We start from the raw sequence: 15,921 nt of genomic DNA on the forward strand, positions 1-15,921 counted from the left end.
ACTGTTCTATACATCAGTGTCTCTTTTGCTGTCTCGTACACCGGGTTATTGTTACCATCTTTCTAAATTCCATATATATGTGTTAGTATACTGTATTGATGTTTTTCCTTCTGGCTTACTTCACTCTGTATAATAGGCTCCAGTTTCATCCACCTCATCAGAACTGCTTCAAATGTATTCTTTTTAATGGCTAATACTCCATTGTGTATATGTACCATAGCTTTCTTATCCATTCATCTGCTGATGGACATCTAGGTTGCTTCCATGTCCTGGCTATTATAAACAATCCAAAAGTCTACAAATAATAAATGCTGGAGAGAGTGTGGAGAAAAGGGAACCCTCTTACACTGTTGGTGGGAATGCAAACTAGTGCAGCCACTATGGAGAACAGTGTGGAGATTCCTTAAAAAACTGGTAATAGAACTGCCTTATGATCCAGCAATCCCATTGCTGGGCATACACACTGAGGAAACCAGAAGGGAAAGAGACACGTGTTACCCCAATGTTCATAGCAGTACATTTCATTTTTAAAGGTGTTCTTCTTACCCTTATTTGATGCAGGTAAGTCAGCATGTTGAAATTAATGATTGAGCAGTGAATTTTTTTTTTTTTTGGTAGGATGGGGTTTCTTTTTTTTCATTATAGCTTTTTGATAATCTATTCAAATAAACAAAATCCTTGTTGGAGAAGCTAAGGAAAAACTAAACACAAAACATTGTCAAGTCCTAAAATGTATACCCCCATTAAGATCTTGGTCAGGAGTCAGTAAAAAGAAGCTCAGTTTTAGTTCTACATGTGAAGTGAGATGTGAAATATTTTAAATGGTCTGTTTCATCATCTGTAGGTAATCATACTTGTTAGAGTTTTGTTTGCATATTTTGGCCCAGAATCAGATCTCCATAGGAGTACTGTGTGCTCAGTCATGTCCAACTCTTTGCAGCCCCATGGACTTCAGCCTCCCTGGCTCCTCTGTCCGTGGGATTTCCCAGGCAACAATATTGGAGTGGGCTTCCATTTCCTACTCCAGAGATCCTCTTACTCCAGAGATCGAACCCACATCTCTTCCATCTCTTGCATTGACAGGTGGATTCTTTACCAGTACTCTTGCCTGGAAAATCCCATGGGTGGAGGAGCCTGGTGGGCTACAGTCCTTGGGGTCGCTAAGAGTTGGACACAACTGAGTGACTTTACTTTCACTTTTCACTTTCATGCATTGGAGAGGGAAATGGCAACCCACTCCAGTGTTCTTGCCTGGAGAATCCCAGGGACGGAGGAGCCTGGTGGGCTGCTGTCTGTGGGGTTGCACAGAGTCGGACACGACTGAAGTGACTTAACAGCAACAGCAGCATCACCTGGGAATACCCCCTTCATAGAAGGGGCACTAAAATGGAGAACCCGACCCCTAGAGGTGGTATTGGGTAGGTTAGAATTGTCTGTGTCAGTGACTTCTCAGCTGATCCTGCTTTTTTAAAGCTGGATTTGAGAAACTGGGGCTTCCCTGATAGCTCAGTTGGTAAAGAATCTGCCTGTAATGCAGGAGACCCCTGTTCAATTCCTGGGTCACAAAGATCCCCTGGAGAAGGGATAGACTACCCACTCCAATATTCTTGGGCTTCCCTTGTGGCTCAGCTGGTAAAGAATGTGCCTGAAATGCAGGAGACCTGGGTTCGATCCCTGGGTTGGGAAGATCCCCTGGAGAAGGGAAAGGCTACCCACTCCAGTATTCTGGCCTGGAGAATTCCATGGACAGTATAGTTCAGTTCAGTTCAGTCACTCAGTCTCGTCTGACTCTTTGTGACCCCATGGACTAGACACACCAGTCTTCCCTGTCCATCACCAACTCCCAGAGCTTGTTCAAACTCATATCCATCGAGTCAGTGATGCCATCCAACCATCTCATCCTCTGTTGTCACCTTCTCCTCCCGCCTTCCATCTTTCCCAGCATCAGGGTCTTTTAAACTGAGTCAGTTCTTCATATCAGGTGGCCAAAATACTGGAGTTTCAGCTTCAGCATCAGTCCTTCCAATGAATATTCAAGACTGATTTCCTTTAGGATAGACTGGTTGGTTCTCCTTGCAGTCCAAGGGACTCTCAAGAGTCTTCTTCAACACCACAGTTCAAAAGCATCAATTCTTCAGTGCTCAGCTTTCTTTATGATCCAACTCTCATATCCATACATGACTACTGGAAAAACCATAGCTTTGACTAGATGGACCTTTGTTGGCAAAGTAATATCTCTGCTTTTTAATATGCTGTCTAGTTTGGTCATAGCTTTTCTTCCAGGGAGCAAGTGTCTTTTAATTTCATGACTGCAATCACCATCTGCAGTGATTTTGGAAACCCCAAAATAAAGTATGTCACTGTTTCTGTTGTTTCCCCATCTTTTGAAGTGATGGGACCGGATGCCATGATCTTAATTTTCTGAATGTTGAGTTTTAAGCCAACTTTTTCACTCTCCTCTTTCACTTCCATCAAGAGGCTCTTCAGTTCCTCTTCACTTTCTGCCATAAGGGTGGTGTCATCTGCATATCTGAGGTTATTGATATTTCTCCCAGAAATCTTGATTCCAGCTTGTGCTTCATCCAGCCTGGCATTTCACATGATGTACTCTGCATATAAGTTAAATAAGCAGGGTGACAATATACAGCCTTGACGTTCTCCTTTCCCAGTTTGGAACCAGTCTGTTGTTCCATGTACAGTTCTAACTGTTGTTTCCTGACATGCATACAGATTTCTCAGGAGGCAGGTCAGGTGGTCTGGTATTCCCATCTCTTGAAGAATTTTCCACAGTTTGTTGTGATCCACACAGTCAAAGGCTTTGGCATAGTCAGTACAGCAGAAATAGATGTTTTTCTGGAACTCTCTTGCTTTTTTGATGATCCAGCGGATGTTGGCAATTTGATCTCTGGTTCCTCTGCCTTCTCTAAAACCAGCTTGAACATCTGGAAGTCCATGGTTCACATACTGTTGAACCCTGGCTTGGAGAATCTTGAGCATTACTTTGCTAGCATGTGAGATGAGTGCAGTTGTGTGGTCGTTTGGCCGTTCTTTGGCATTGCCTTTTTTGCGATTGGAATGAAAACTAACCTTTTCCAGTTCTGTGGCCACTGCTGAGTTTTCCAGATTTGCTGGCATATTGAGTGCAGCACTTTCATAGCATCACTTTCAGGATTTGAAATAGCTCAGCTGGAATTCCATCACCTCCACTAGCTTTGTTTGTAGTGATGCTTCCTAAAGCCCACTTGACTTCACCTTTCAGGATGTCTGGCTCTAGGTGGGTGATCACACCATCATGGTTATCTGGGTCATAAAGATCTGTTTTGTATAGTTCTTCTGTGTATTCTTGCCACCTCTTATTATTATCTTCTGCTGTTGTTAGATCCATACCATTTCTGTCCTTTATTGAGCCCATCTTTGCATGAAATATTCCCTTGGTATCCCTAATTTTCTTGAAGAGATCTCAAGTCTTTCTCATTCTATTGTTTTCCTCTATTTCTTTGCATTGATCACTGAGGAAGGCTTTCTTATCTCTCCCTGCTGTTCTTTGGAACTCTGCATTCAAATAGGTATATCTTTCCTTTTCTGCTTTGCCTTTAGCTTCTCTTCTGTGCTCAGCTATTTGTAAGCCCTCGTCAGACAACCATTTGCCTTTTTGCATTTCTTTTTCTTGGGGATTGTCTTGATCACTGCCTCTTGCACAATGTCATGAACCTCCGTCCATAGTTCTTCAGGCACTCTGTCTATGAGATCTAATCCCTTGAATCTATTTCTCACTTCCACTCTATAATCGTAAGGGATTTGATTTAGGTCATACCTGAATGGTCTAGTGGTTTTCCCTACTTTCTTCAGTTTAAGTCTGAATTTGTCAATAAGGAGTTGATGATCTGAGCCAGAGTCAGCTCCCAGTCTTGTTTTTCCTGACTGTATAGAGCCTCTCCATCTTTGGCTGCAAAGAATATAATCAATCTTATTTCAGTATTGACCATCTGCTGATGCCCACGTGTAGAGTCTTCTCTTGTGTTATTGGAAGAGAGTGTTTGCTATGACCAGTGCATTCTCTTGGCAAAACTCTGTTAACCTTTGCCCTGATTCATTTTGTACTCCAAGGCCAAATTTACCTGTTACTCCAGGTAGCTCTTGACTCCCTACATTTGCATTCCAGTCCCCTATAATGATGAGGACATCTTTTTTTGGTGTTAGTTTTAAAAGGTTTTGTAGGTCTTCATAGAACCATTCGACTTTAGCTTCTTTACAATTACTGATGGGGGTGTAGACTTGGATTTCTGTGATATTGAATGGTTTGCCTTGGAAATGAACAGAGATCATTTTATCGTTTTTGATATTGCATCCAAGTACTGCATTTTGGACTCTTTTGTTGACTATGGTGGTTGCAAAAAGTCGAACATGACTGAGTGACTTTCACTTTGAGAAACTGAGTACAGAAAAAGTTCACAGGCCTCAGAGTGGCCTTGGGTGTGTGTCCTGGGTCACCTGCCAGCTGGTAAAGGTAGGAGTGTAGGTGAGAGGGCTGTGGTTCTCCTCACACTGGCTGTAACGGGGAAGAATGAATCCTGGCTCGAGACAGAGCCCTTCGGGAGGCCGAACCCTGCCCCTTGGTTCTTAGGTGAAGGTCGTCCCCTGAAGCTGAGCCCCTGCCTGGCCTTCTGTGACATGGCACTGGGAGGATGGCTGGGGCCTGGTAGTCAGAGTGCTTGGTGGAAAATGCCCTGACTGCAAAGTCAAGTCCATGCCACCAGCTGGCTCCATAACCACTTTCAGCCGTCACTTTTCAGTCTGTAAAATAAGGGGATTGCAATGCTTCTTGAACAGTACTATGCGGACGAATCACTGGGGAACTCGTTAACATGCAGAGTCTGGTTCAGTGGGTCTGGGATGGGGCCCAGGACTGCATTTCTAACGAGCTTTCAGGAGACAGCGCTGCTACAAGACGACACTCTGAGTAGCAAGGGATTGGCTTATAGTGTCCTTTTAAATTCTACCAGTGGTTCTTCCTGGCTCACACACCAGGGACTTTTGATTTGATTTCAGAAAGCTGGGGACTAGTCTGAAGTCTGCCCTCTTCAATGTTGGGAGCTTGTTCTTCCTGGTCACCTGGGGAACCGTCCAAGAATAAGATAGGAGCCTGTGTCTTGGCTTCATCTTTGCTTCTGGATATAGCTACTCCTAGTATAATGTGTAGTCTTAATGGTAGGCTCTTTTCATCTCAGTATGGTGACCTGGAAGATCAGTCATCAGCATTTCCCACTTACGACTTCTAGAAGCCTAAAGCAAAGAGACCAAACTGGACAGTCATTCATGTGAGCTTTTGTAGTAAAGATCTTAGGCTTGTAGAGCTGGAAGGGAACCTAGAGATTTGTGTGGGGTTTGCTTTTGGGGTTGTTTTTTTTTCTCTTGGTCACACTGTGCAGCTTATGGGGTCTTAGTTCCCCCACCAGGGATTGAACCTATGCCCTCAGCAGTCAAAGCTTGGAGTCCTAACCACTGGACCGCTAGGGAATTCCTGGGAACCTAGAGATTTGAACCAGACACTTGCCTTTGCCATGGCAGAGCCCCATGAGGTGAAGGGACTTGCCAAGGATCTACAGGCAAGGAAGGGTTGACCTGGGATGTCATTCAGTTGCCTCCACTCCCAAGAAGTGTGTGTTGTGTTCAGATGTGAAGTACTTATATGTGTGTTTTAAGTCTGTGAGTAGCAAACTGTACTGAATTGTTCTGTTATGACAAATATGAAATATCTCCACATTGTCTTTTTTATTTAATTATTCTCTGTTATTTTTCTCAGTGTCAACCTGCATCTGCAGCTGACTGGTCTAAGGATATACGAACTTGCAAGGTTTTAAGTGCACAGTCTTTGAATAAATGGCTGGTTATATGTAGTAACAGAGCTGAAAGTGTGACAGAGAACTTTCTGAACTGCTTGAGAAGAGTTGGAGGTCCCATGGGATTTAATGTGGATCGCCCCAAAATGTGAGAAGATGCTGAAATTTCTCCTCATTTTTTTCATAAGTTAATATGGTTTGATTAGAAAGGTAATAGGAGTTAATGGCTGAAAGAGCTACAAATGTTTCTTTATGTCGGTAAAATTTCCTACTATAGAGTCCCAAGAAAATAGTTACACGTAGAGTTGGCAATGATTAAAATTTTATCCAGTTAAGATGTATTTTATGTTGGTCTTTGTAAAACTTTATTTTCATAATTCTTACTAGGCAGTAGTCTCATTACCTCAATGTTTTTCCAGTACTAGTTGAGATATGAATTCTTAATAAATCCATATATTGCCTTCTCAGCTTTTTTCTTAATTCCTCCATATCACTTGTTTATAAAACTTAACAGCAGTCAGGATATTAACAAAAGTTGCATTTCCTGACTTATTTGATAGATTTTATGGTTTAAAATTTAATGTAAAAATAAATCTGAAACAAGTTTTCTTCTTCTGTTCCTGTGGCATAAGATTAGTCATCTAGATAGTTTGCTGATAGAACCAGGTCATTCATTTAGCCTTTGAACGTTTATTGAGTATCTACTATTACATAGTAAATGCTATGCTATTTGCATGGGATGAGAGAAATATGACACTTTCAATTTAGTAAGGAATCCATTGATATACAATCACACTCAAAGCTGAATACTGTTTTAATTTAGAAAAGCCACAAAGTTGGTCATGCCTTACTTCATTGCTTAAAAAAAGAACAACAGATACTTCTTTCTCTTTGTTGTAGTGGAGGTGCGAATGTCCTAATTGCCAGGATGGGGAGTTATTCTTTAAATACGTGGTTCCTAATTAGTTACATCATCAGCTCGGGAATTGTTGTAAACCGTAGCTGTTCCCGAAGTCTCATTTTACACTGTCGTCTAGAGTTCTCTTCTTATCAAATCTGTTAACAAATCGCCTGGTTTGAGTTTCACCTGCTCTAATTTCTCTCAACCCATGAGGTAAGAAGACAGGAAAAGATTAAAGAAAGAAGCTACAGTCTCAGACCTGGACTGGCATCACAGGCTCTTTTTCACCCAAATTCCAACAAGTCTGTGCTCTTGTTCTGTTCTTGGTCTGTTTTGTTTGAAAGCTCGTATTTTATTCCATCCTTTTTCTCTCCTGTGACATATCTATTTACTTATTAGATTTATATGCGTAGCTTCTCCCATCTGAAACAGAACTGCTGGTCACTCCTGTTGTAACCAGTGCGAGGCAGATGTTGGTCCTGCCACTTGGTGGGCAAGCTTTCAAAGGCCCCTGGGCATTGGGACCATTCCAATCATGTATACATAGGAGAGGTTGAACCCATGTCAAGAAAATAGATCTATAAATTCCTCTGAGTGGAATCATTTTCTGTAACCTCTGGCCCCTAATATACTGTAGCCACAGAACAGATAATTGATAAGTACTTGTCCACTGATTGATTGATTAATTAAGGTTAGATATTCCAGGCTCCATGCAAGGTGCCACTAGGAAAAAAAAAAAATCTTTTAGTTTGAATCATACAGATTAACTGGATATCTCGATCTCAGTAATCTAATGATTTTTATTTTAGACTTCCCATGGAGATTCAGATTACAGAATTTTTAGTCCCAATTTAACTTGAACTCTGTTTCAGTGTTTGATAATGAGACTTGTAGTTTCAAAAGTATGCCTTCAATTCCATTTTGAACAACAGAATTGTTCTTTAGATAGAATCTGTGGGGACTCTATACAGTGGAGAAAATTTCAGTTTTCACTAATCTGTTTTTTATGTTAATAAAAATAGTAATTAAATGTTTCTGGCATATCTTGTTTGAGAGAAGCAATTTTAGACAATTTTAGGTTTCAGTTTAATGATTTTTTTCCCTCAAATTATAGTCTGTTATAAATATTGACTGCTATTATTTTTAACGCTATATGATTATGTGCTACTAAAATTTATACATTTTCAAAATTAATCTTTTTATGTAGCATAAAAGTACAAGAAAATCCAGCTGCGTTTATTCACGCTATACAGAAGCATGTTAAATATGAGGTTCAGTTGGTAAGTATAGGATAGTTTTTCGTGTTTTGAGGTATAATTTTTATTTTTCTTCTTATCTAATAGTCTTGAAAGCAGGAATTTGAACATATTCTCCCACATGTTTTCAAATTGCTGTGCATTTCCCCAAACACCCAAAAAGTATTAATCTTGATATTTTAACCAGATATTTTATTTTCCTTTCATATTTCTAATATTAATTTTTAACCCAGGTGGCACTAGTGGTAAAGAATCTGCCTGCGAATGCAGGAGACACAAGAGATGTGGGTTCGATCCCTGGGTTGGGAAGATCCCCTGGAGAAGGGAATGGCAACCCACTCCCGTATTCTTGCCTGGAGAATCCCATGGACCGAGGAACCTGGTGGGCTACAGTCCATGGGAACTGAAAAGATGTGGACACGGCTGAGCGCCCACCCCTTTATCAACTTGTTGGACATCTGCATATTTTCAGCTTGTGGGTGGGGGTCATCTTTTACTTAAGGTTTAAGATTAATTGACTCTCATCCCGTAAGTGTTGGGGCACCCAGTTTTGTTCTCATGTTTCAGGGGTTCTTGGAAGGTCACCTATGGTCCCATGTCCCTTTTCCCCTGAATTCTTGTCCCCCTTCATGGGTGCCCTTTCCTTCTGCTTTATAACACCCTGGGGGATACCCACAATTGCTGCATTTCCCAAAGTATCGTGTGTGTGTGTATGCATGTTGTGTGTGGTGAGTGTGTGTATGTGTGTGTGTGGTGTGTGTATATGTATGTGGGGTATGTGGGTAGTGTGTGCCTGTGTGTGTGGTAAATGTGTGTGTGTGTGTCATGAATGTATGTGTGTGTGTGGTGTGGTGTGTGTGTAGTGAGTGTATGTGTGTGTGATATGTGTGGGTGTGGTGAGTGTGTGTATGTGTGTGTGGTAAATGTGTGTGTGTGTGTGTCATGAATGTATGTGTGTGTGTGGTGTGGTGTGTGTGTGTAGTGTGTGTGTAGTGAGTGTGTGTATGTGTGTGTGGTGTGTGTGTAGTGAGTGTATGTGTGTATGGTGTGTATGTATGTGTGGTGTGTGTGTGTAGTGTGTGCATGCGTGTGTGGTGAGTGTGTGTGGTGAGTGTGTGTATGTATGTTGTGAGTGTCTGTGTGTGGTATGGTGTGTGTGTGTGTAGTTAGCGTGTGTGTGTAGTGTGTGTATATGTATGTGTATGTGTGTGTGTAGTGAATGCATGTGTGTGGTGAGTGTGTGTTTATGTGTGTGTGTGTGTGGTGTGTGTAGTGAGTGCATATGTGTGTGGTGTGTGTATATGTATGTGTGGGGTGTGTGTATAGTGTGTGCATGTGTGTGTGGTGAGTGTATGTGTGTGTGTTGTGAGTGTATGTGTAATTTGTGTGTATAGTGAGTGTGTGTATATGTATGTGTGTGGTGTGGTGTGTGTGTAGTGAGTGTATGTGTGTGTGATATGTGTGGGTGTGGTGAGTGTGTGTATGTGTGTGTGTGTTGTGAGTGTATGTGTGTTTGTGGTGTGGTGTGTGTATAGTGAGTGCATGTGTGTGGTGAGTGTGTGTATGTGTGTGTGTGTTGTGAGTGTATGTGTGTTTGTGGTGTGGTGTGTGTGTAGTGAGTGTGTGTGTGTAGTGAGTGTGTGTGTGGTGAGTGTATGTATGTGTGTGTGTTGTATAGCTGACTTTGCTGAGGGTTTGGGGCCAAGGCACGATTACATCACATACCACCATTCCAGACAAGTTAAAATTGATTTACATTTTCGTAAAGGATCACTCAACCCTTCCCGTGTCCTGGACATGTTCGCTTGGCCTCTCACTGCACTGCAGTGCTTCTCTGCCCAGCTCCTTTCTTACTCCCCTGGCTCATTCATCCCAGCTCCCAGCCTTGCTATTCATGTCTCACACAAAGCAGTTTAGTTAGCTAGCTCTTTCCACAAAAATTTGCCCATAAGGATGTTATTAACCAAAGAACTTCTCACTCTAAGAGCATTTATTTTTCACTTTAAAATGTAAAATTGAACTTGCAGAAAAGTTGCAAGAATAGTACTGCTGCTGCTGCTGCTGCTAAGTCGCTTCAGTCGTGTCCGACTCTGTGCAACCCCATAGACGGCAGCCAACCAGGCTTCCCTATCCCTGGGATTCTCCAGGCAAGAACACTGGAGTGGGTTGCCATTTCCTTCTCCAATGCATAAAAGTGAAAAGGAAAGTCAAGTTGCTCAGTCGTGTCTGACTCTTCGCGACCCCATGGACTGCAGCCCACCAGGCTCCTCCACCCATGGGATTTTCCAGGCAAGAGTACTGGAGTGGGGTGCCATAAAGAACTCTAATACACCATTCACTCAGATTCCCCGATTGTTGGCATTTGATCATGTTTACTATCATTTTCTGTCATTTCCTCTCCTCCCTCTCTCCCTCCCTCTTTCCCTTCCTCCCTCCCTATCTTATTTATTTATTTTTTCCTGAACATTTGAGAGTAAGTTACAGGCATGATGCACATTACCCTTTTAATACAGTTATGCACATTTCCTACAAACAGGGTCACTCTCCTATGGAACCACAGAACAACCATCAAAATCAGGGAGCAGTATAACCAACTACTCTACCACTCCATTCACATTTCTCCATTTGTCCCCAGAAGGTTTTCTCTAATGAATAGATCTAATATATTGCATTTAGTTGCCTTTTCTCTTTAATCTCTCCTTCAGTTTGTGACAGTTCCGTAGTTTCCGTTGACTTGGATGACCTTCCAGTTTTTAAGAGTATAGTAGACCAGTTATTTAATACAGTGTCTCTCACTTTGGGTTCGTCTACTGTTTCTTTATCATTAAATTCAGTTTATGCACTTTGGGCAGCAGTATCACAGGAATGATTCTGTGTTCTTACCCGGGGTACTCCATTACTAGGGTGGTTTCTGTCAAGCTTCTTCTTTATAAAGTTACACTTTTTGGTAATTAAGATTTTTTTGGTAGAGACATACTTTGAGACTATGTAAATATCCTGTTCTTCATCAAACTTCACCCACTAGTGTTAGAATCCATTGATAATTCTTGTCTTAATCCATTCCTACAGCCTATGTGCATGCACTCAGTTGCTCAGTCGTGTCTGAGTCTTTGAGCCCCTATGTCCAAATTGTCCTTGGTTTTGCCAGTAGGAACCCCATTCAGTATGGCTTCTGTCTTTTTGATGTTTTCTTATCTTTCTTGGAACACTTCCTTACTGTCTGGCACAGTAAAATATTCCAGGTTAATATAAGTTTTTCTGCCCAACTCTGGAATTGTGTATTTCTCCAATGAACCCTGACTCCTTTTGGAAGAGATCAGTATCACAAACCAAGATCTGGGCACTGGGTGTGCTTATTTGCTGCTGGGGTGTCACGGCCCCTAGGCTTTCCCAATGGGCAAAGCTAGGAAATATGTATATATGTGTGTGTGCTTAGGCTTCCCTGGTGGCTCAGTAGTGAAAAGTTTGCCTGTGGTGCAGGAAATGTGGGTTCAGTCCCCGAGTGGAGAAGATCTCCTGGAGAAGGAAACGGCAGTTCACTCCAGTATTCTTGCCTGGGAAATCCAGTGGACAGAGGAACCTGGTGGGCTAGTCTGTGGGGTCACAAGAGTTGGACATGACTTAGCGACTGAACTACCACCGCTGCTTGGGTGTTCATATATATACATGCACACTTGCATCTATTTTATTGCTGTATGTATCTATGTATATATTAAAATATTTTATCAAAGTTTTAAATATGAAACATGTTCAGGTCCCCAGTTGCAACCCAGTGCCGCAGGAGATGGTACTCCCTTTCCATATCTGTACCCCTTATCTCTGAGAGTGAGAAACGTGGCCCTTTTCATTCTCCACATACTTGCTTACTTCTCCAGCCCTGGTGTGTAACCAGTCTCACTTGGCTCTGACCTTCTTATAGTCCTGGTTCCCATTGGGCCACTCCTCCTTAGCCCCAGATTCACAGGATGCAAGGCAGGAAGGCCCCTGAGATAATTTTTCCGGTACTTTAAAAATATTTTCTTCTGCTTTATATGATTAAGTGTAAATAATTTTAGCTTTTGATGTTATGATTTGGAACAATTCTATAGGTGAAAAAAGTCACTATATTTGTTTTCTGTTGATTATGACAGTGCCTGTCTTTTCTATAATTTGGGGGATGGAGGTGGTTGAAAGTAGAGAATAAAAGATAGGAAGGAGGTGGAGTTAGGCCAGGAGAGGTCCTTCTGTGAGGGAAATACCTGATGGTAAGTGTAAGCAGTAACAGAGAAGACTGGAATTTACCAGGGCACCTGAAGCTTCTTTCTCCTTATTTTCCCTCCCATCATACCCTACATTCAAGTCCGAGTAAACAAACAAAAACAAAAACTGTTGTTTTTTAATTTTGGATGTCCAGTGCCTAATGGGGAAAAGACTACGATTTAAGCGAATTCTCCACTTTGCTTGTCTCTGGATGCAGTTGGGGAGTGGGGAGCTGGAGAGCCACAGGGAAGGGTCACTGCAAAGAAGAGAGGTAATGGGAGGAAAAGCTAGGTTGGAAGGGAATTTGAGGAAACTGAATCAAATCAGGAGAGAAACAGAGAGGAAGGAAGAGCCCAAGGAGGTGGTAGGATTGGAGGGGGGCTTTGCAGAGCAGATGGCTGATGAGAAGGCATTTCAAAAGGCTTAGATTCATTGTCTTCTCTTTAAAGACCATTTAAGAGAAGAATTGTAGGTGTGCTGTTCGCCTCTTGGGAGTGTAACGGTGAAAGATGTTATGGAAATTCATTGTTTTTTAAAGCATCCTCTCAACATAAGTAAATTGACTTTCTTCTTTTTGTTGTTGCTGCTGTCTGTTTTGTTTTTAGGTGATGTGTATTCTGCCTTCTATTCAGACCAGCTATTATGATTCCATTAAAAAATATTTGAGCTCCGACTGCCCAGTCCCCAGCCAGTGTGTGCTTGCTCAGACGTTGAATAAGCAGGGGATGATGCTGAGTGTCGCCACCAAGATTGCCATGCAAATGATCTGTAAACTCGGGGGTGAGCTCTGGGCGGTGGAGATCCCGGTGAGGAACTGCCTCTCTTTTCCTTTTAGTCACCAATCAGTTATGAATTTTAAAAAGTGAATCAAAGTAGGAGATATTTTCATGTGATTCTAGAAATATTTGCACTGTTTGTTTATTGGGTCGGGTTGTTGTTTATCTGTTTGTCTGCTCTGGGTTCCGTTATACACCAGCCACTGGGAAGGTCTGGAGGGTGAGTTGTGGCCCCTGTCCTCGTGGCGCTTGAGTCAAGCTGGTAACAGAATATTTCACGGAAGAGAATCTAGTCTGGCATCGACTTGGAGGGACTTGATTTGGAGCCATCATTTAAAATCTGGGTTCTGTGGCCCCTGCCTTTCCCTGCCACTACCTTGCAGAGGACCCTTGCACCCTGGGTGGAACACCTCCCCGCGCCCCACCCCCGCACCGGCCCCGCTCCACACTCCGAGGGCTTAAGGAAATAGCAGAGCCTGTGATGTAAACCTCTAGTTTGTGTTGGGAACTGAAAAAATCCTGTTCTCTTTCCTGAACTATGGGCACTGTGGAAGAAGTGAGGAGACGGAGGAATGAGAGCCCGTTGCCTGTTCCCTTAATCAGGATATACAAGGTTACCCTCAGCTGCTCCTCCTGGAGGCATGCATACAAGTGAGGATTCCTTGGAGAGCTAAAGAATGGGGAATGGAATTTCCCTTCAGATTCCTTCAGCTCTGAGGCAAGGGATAAATGATGGACCCCTTTACCGGAACCCTTAAGCCATTGATGGCCCTTGCCTCCCCCAACAGTGGTTGGTGGCCATTTTGGAGTACAGTGTGTCTCTTAATCAAAGTATGTACTATATTCTTCCCCTGTCTTTAAGTTTCTCTGGTTTCTGGTTTAATAATCTGCCTCATCTGGACCTTAATCTCCCTGGCTGAGTTTAAATAATTTCACAACCACGGAGAGTCTTTTAAAAACTGCATATTAAGTCATTGCTTAGGAAAATAATACCTAGTTCCATTAAATCATGAAAAATCTAATTTTACAGTTAAAGTCCCTGATGGTGGTTGGTATCAATGTCTGTAAAGATGCATTCAGCCAGAGAACGATGGTGGTTGGATTTGTGGCCAGTATTAACCCCAGAATCACCAGGTACTTTTAAAATTACCCTAACATAGTCTTCAACTGTTTGGACTTCTGATTTAACTAAAGGCTATACTGCAAGGAATAGTTTATATTCTTCACTCATTTTTAAAATATGAACACTTGTGGTCACAAATTATATTCACATATATAAATGTGATGGGTAATATTGGAGTAAAATTTAGCCTCAATAAAAATATTTTTATATGTACATTAGGACAGGCTATTTCTTATATGCTCTGTACTAGAAAGTTTACATTCATGATGTCAAGCAGTTGAGAATCAGGTTGCCTGGATTTATATCCTGATCTGCAACTTACCTATCCTGTGTAAATGTTCAAGACATGCTTGTTAATATTTTTAATAGTCACAGAAACTTGATATGGTGGTTGTTTATTTACACAGCTTTTAAAAACATAGGCAGGGGACTTCCTTGGTGGTCCAGTGGTTGAGACTCTGCTCTTTCACTGCAGGGGACACGGGTTTGATCCCTTGTTGGGGGACTAAGATCCCATCTGCTGAGACACACATCCAAAAATAAATAAATAAATAAGAAATAAAATACATCATCTTTAGAACAAAGCAAACATAGGCAGGATGAGGAATAACACATTAAACATTGACTCACAGTACATATTAAATTGTAGTTCTTAGAATTGTTTCAATATTTATAACTATACAATGTGTTTTGAGGCTGTTCGCAACAGGTTTTCTTCCTAGAATTAAGCTCTTTGATTTACTCCATTAATTTGTGATCAGGTATATATTTGGGATTGTGGGAAACAGACAAAGCAACAGTTTGCATGCCTCCAACTTCATTCCAGGTTGTGTGAGATCCCTGTTCTGTGTGTCACTTCCTTAATCAAACACCTAAGGAAGGCAATGGCACCCCACTCCAGTGCTCTTGCCTGGAAAATCCATGGACAGAGGAGCCTGGTAGGCTGCAGTCCATGGGGTCGCTAAGAGTCGGGAATGACTGATCGAATTCACTTTCACTTTTCACTTTCATGCATTGGAGAAGGAAATGGCAACCCACTCCAGTGTTCTTGCCTGGAGAATCTCAGGGACGGGGAAGCCTGGTGGTCTGCTGTCTCTGTGGTCACACAGAGTCAGACACGACTGAAGCGACTTAGCAGCAAGGGACTTCTGGCTTCTTAGCAACATTTCTAATTGCATCATGATTATTGCACATTTTTAGAGAACTAGAGAAATGGAGATATTGTATATCACTAAGTCATTATCTTCATTTTACAAGTGCTTTTAATTAATAATTTTAGTAAATGAACTTGCTTCTGAAGTCTAGATTAAGTTAATCATGTTAAGATTTCAATTCCCCAAAGCTTACCTATAGAAATGAAGTTTATCCTTGAGAAATCTTTGAAATTTGAAAGTAGAAGGTCTACTGCTAAACTAATACATTTCCTTAATAATGTAGTGGCCTGTATTTATCAGTGCTTATTATGTACCAAGTGCTGAACCAAGTACTTTGCATATTTTATGTAATTTTTACAACAACCCTATGAAATACTAACTACTTTGCATGCTAAGTCACTTCAGTTGCATCTGACTCTTTGCAACCGCATGGACTATAGCCCACCAGGCTCCTCTGTTCATGGGATTGTCCAGGTAGGAGTATTGGAGTGGGTTGCCATTTTCTCCTCCAGGGATCTTCTGATCCAGGGATTGAACCCAAGTTTTCCATGGCTCCAGCATTGGCAGGCAGATTCTTTACCACTGAGCTACCTGGGGAGCCACTAACTACATTACTATTTTGTAAATTTCCT

The 15,921-nt window shown here is 41.8% G+C and overlaps 1 protein-coding gene across 1 annotated transcript in view; it reads left to right on the forward strand.

The window, feature by feature from the left end:
- Positions 1 to 15,921, forward strand: part of PIWIL4 (piwi-like RNA-mediated gene silencing 4) — a gene marked incomplete at its 5' end in the record, with an annotated part of 58,995 nt that overhangs the window by 34,612 nt on the left and 8,462 nt on the right. The window contains 4 exons of the mRNA XM_010862131.1: positions 5,804 to 5,988; positions 7,949 to 8,021; positions 12,842 to 13,042; positions 14,043 to 14,146. Of these exons, the coding sequence (XP_010860433.1) occupies positions 5,804 to 5,988; positions 7,949 to 8,021; positions 12,842 to 13,042; positions 14,043 to 14,146 (563 nt within the window). The remainder of the gene's footprint in view (positions 1 to 5,803; positions 5,989 to 7,948; positions 8,022 to 12,841; positions 13,043 to 14,042; positions 14,147 to 15,921) is intronic.

Source organism: Bison bison, unplaced genomic scaffold (assembly GCF_000754665.1).
Source record: "Bison bison bison isolate TAMUID 2011002044 unplaced genomic scaffold, Bison_UMD1.0 scf7180017864478, whole genome shotgun sequence".
NCBI lineage: Eukaryota > Metazoa > Chordata > Mammalia > Artiodactyla > Bovidae > Bison > Bison bison.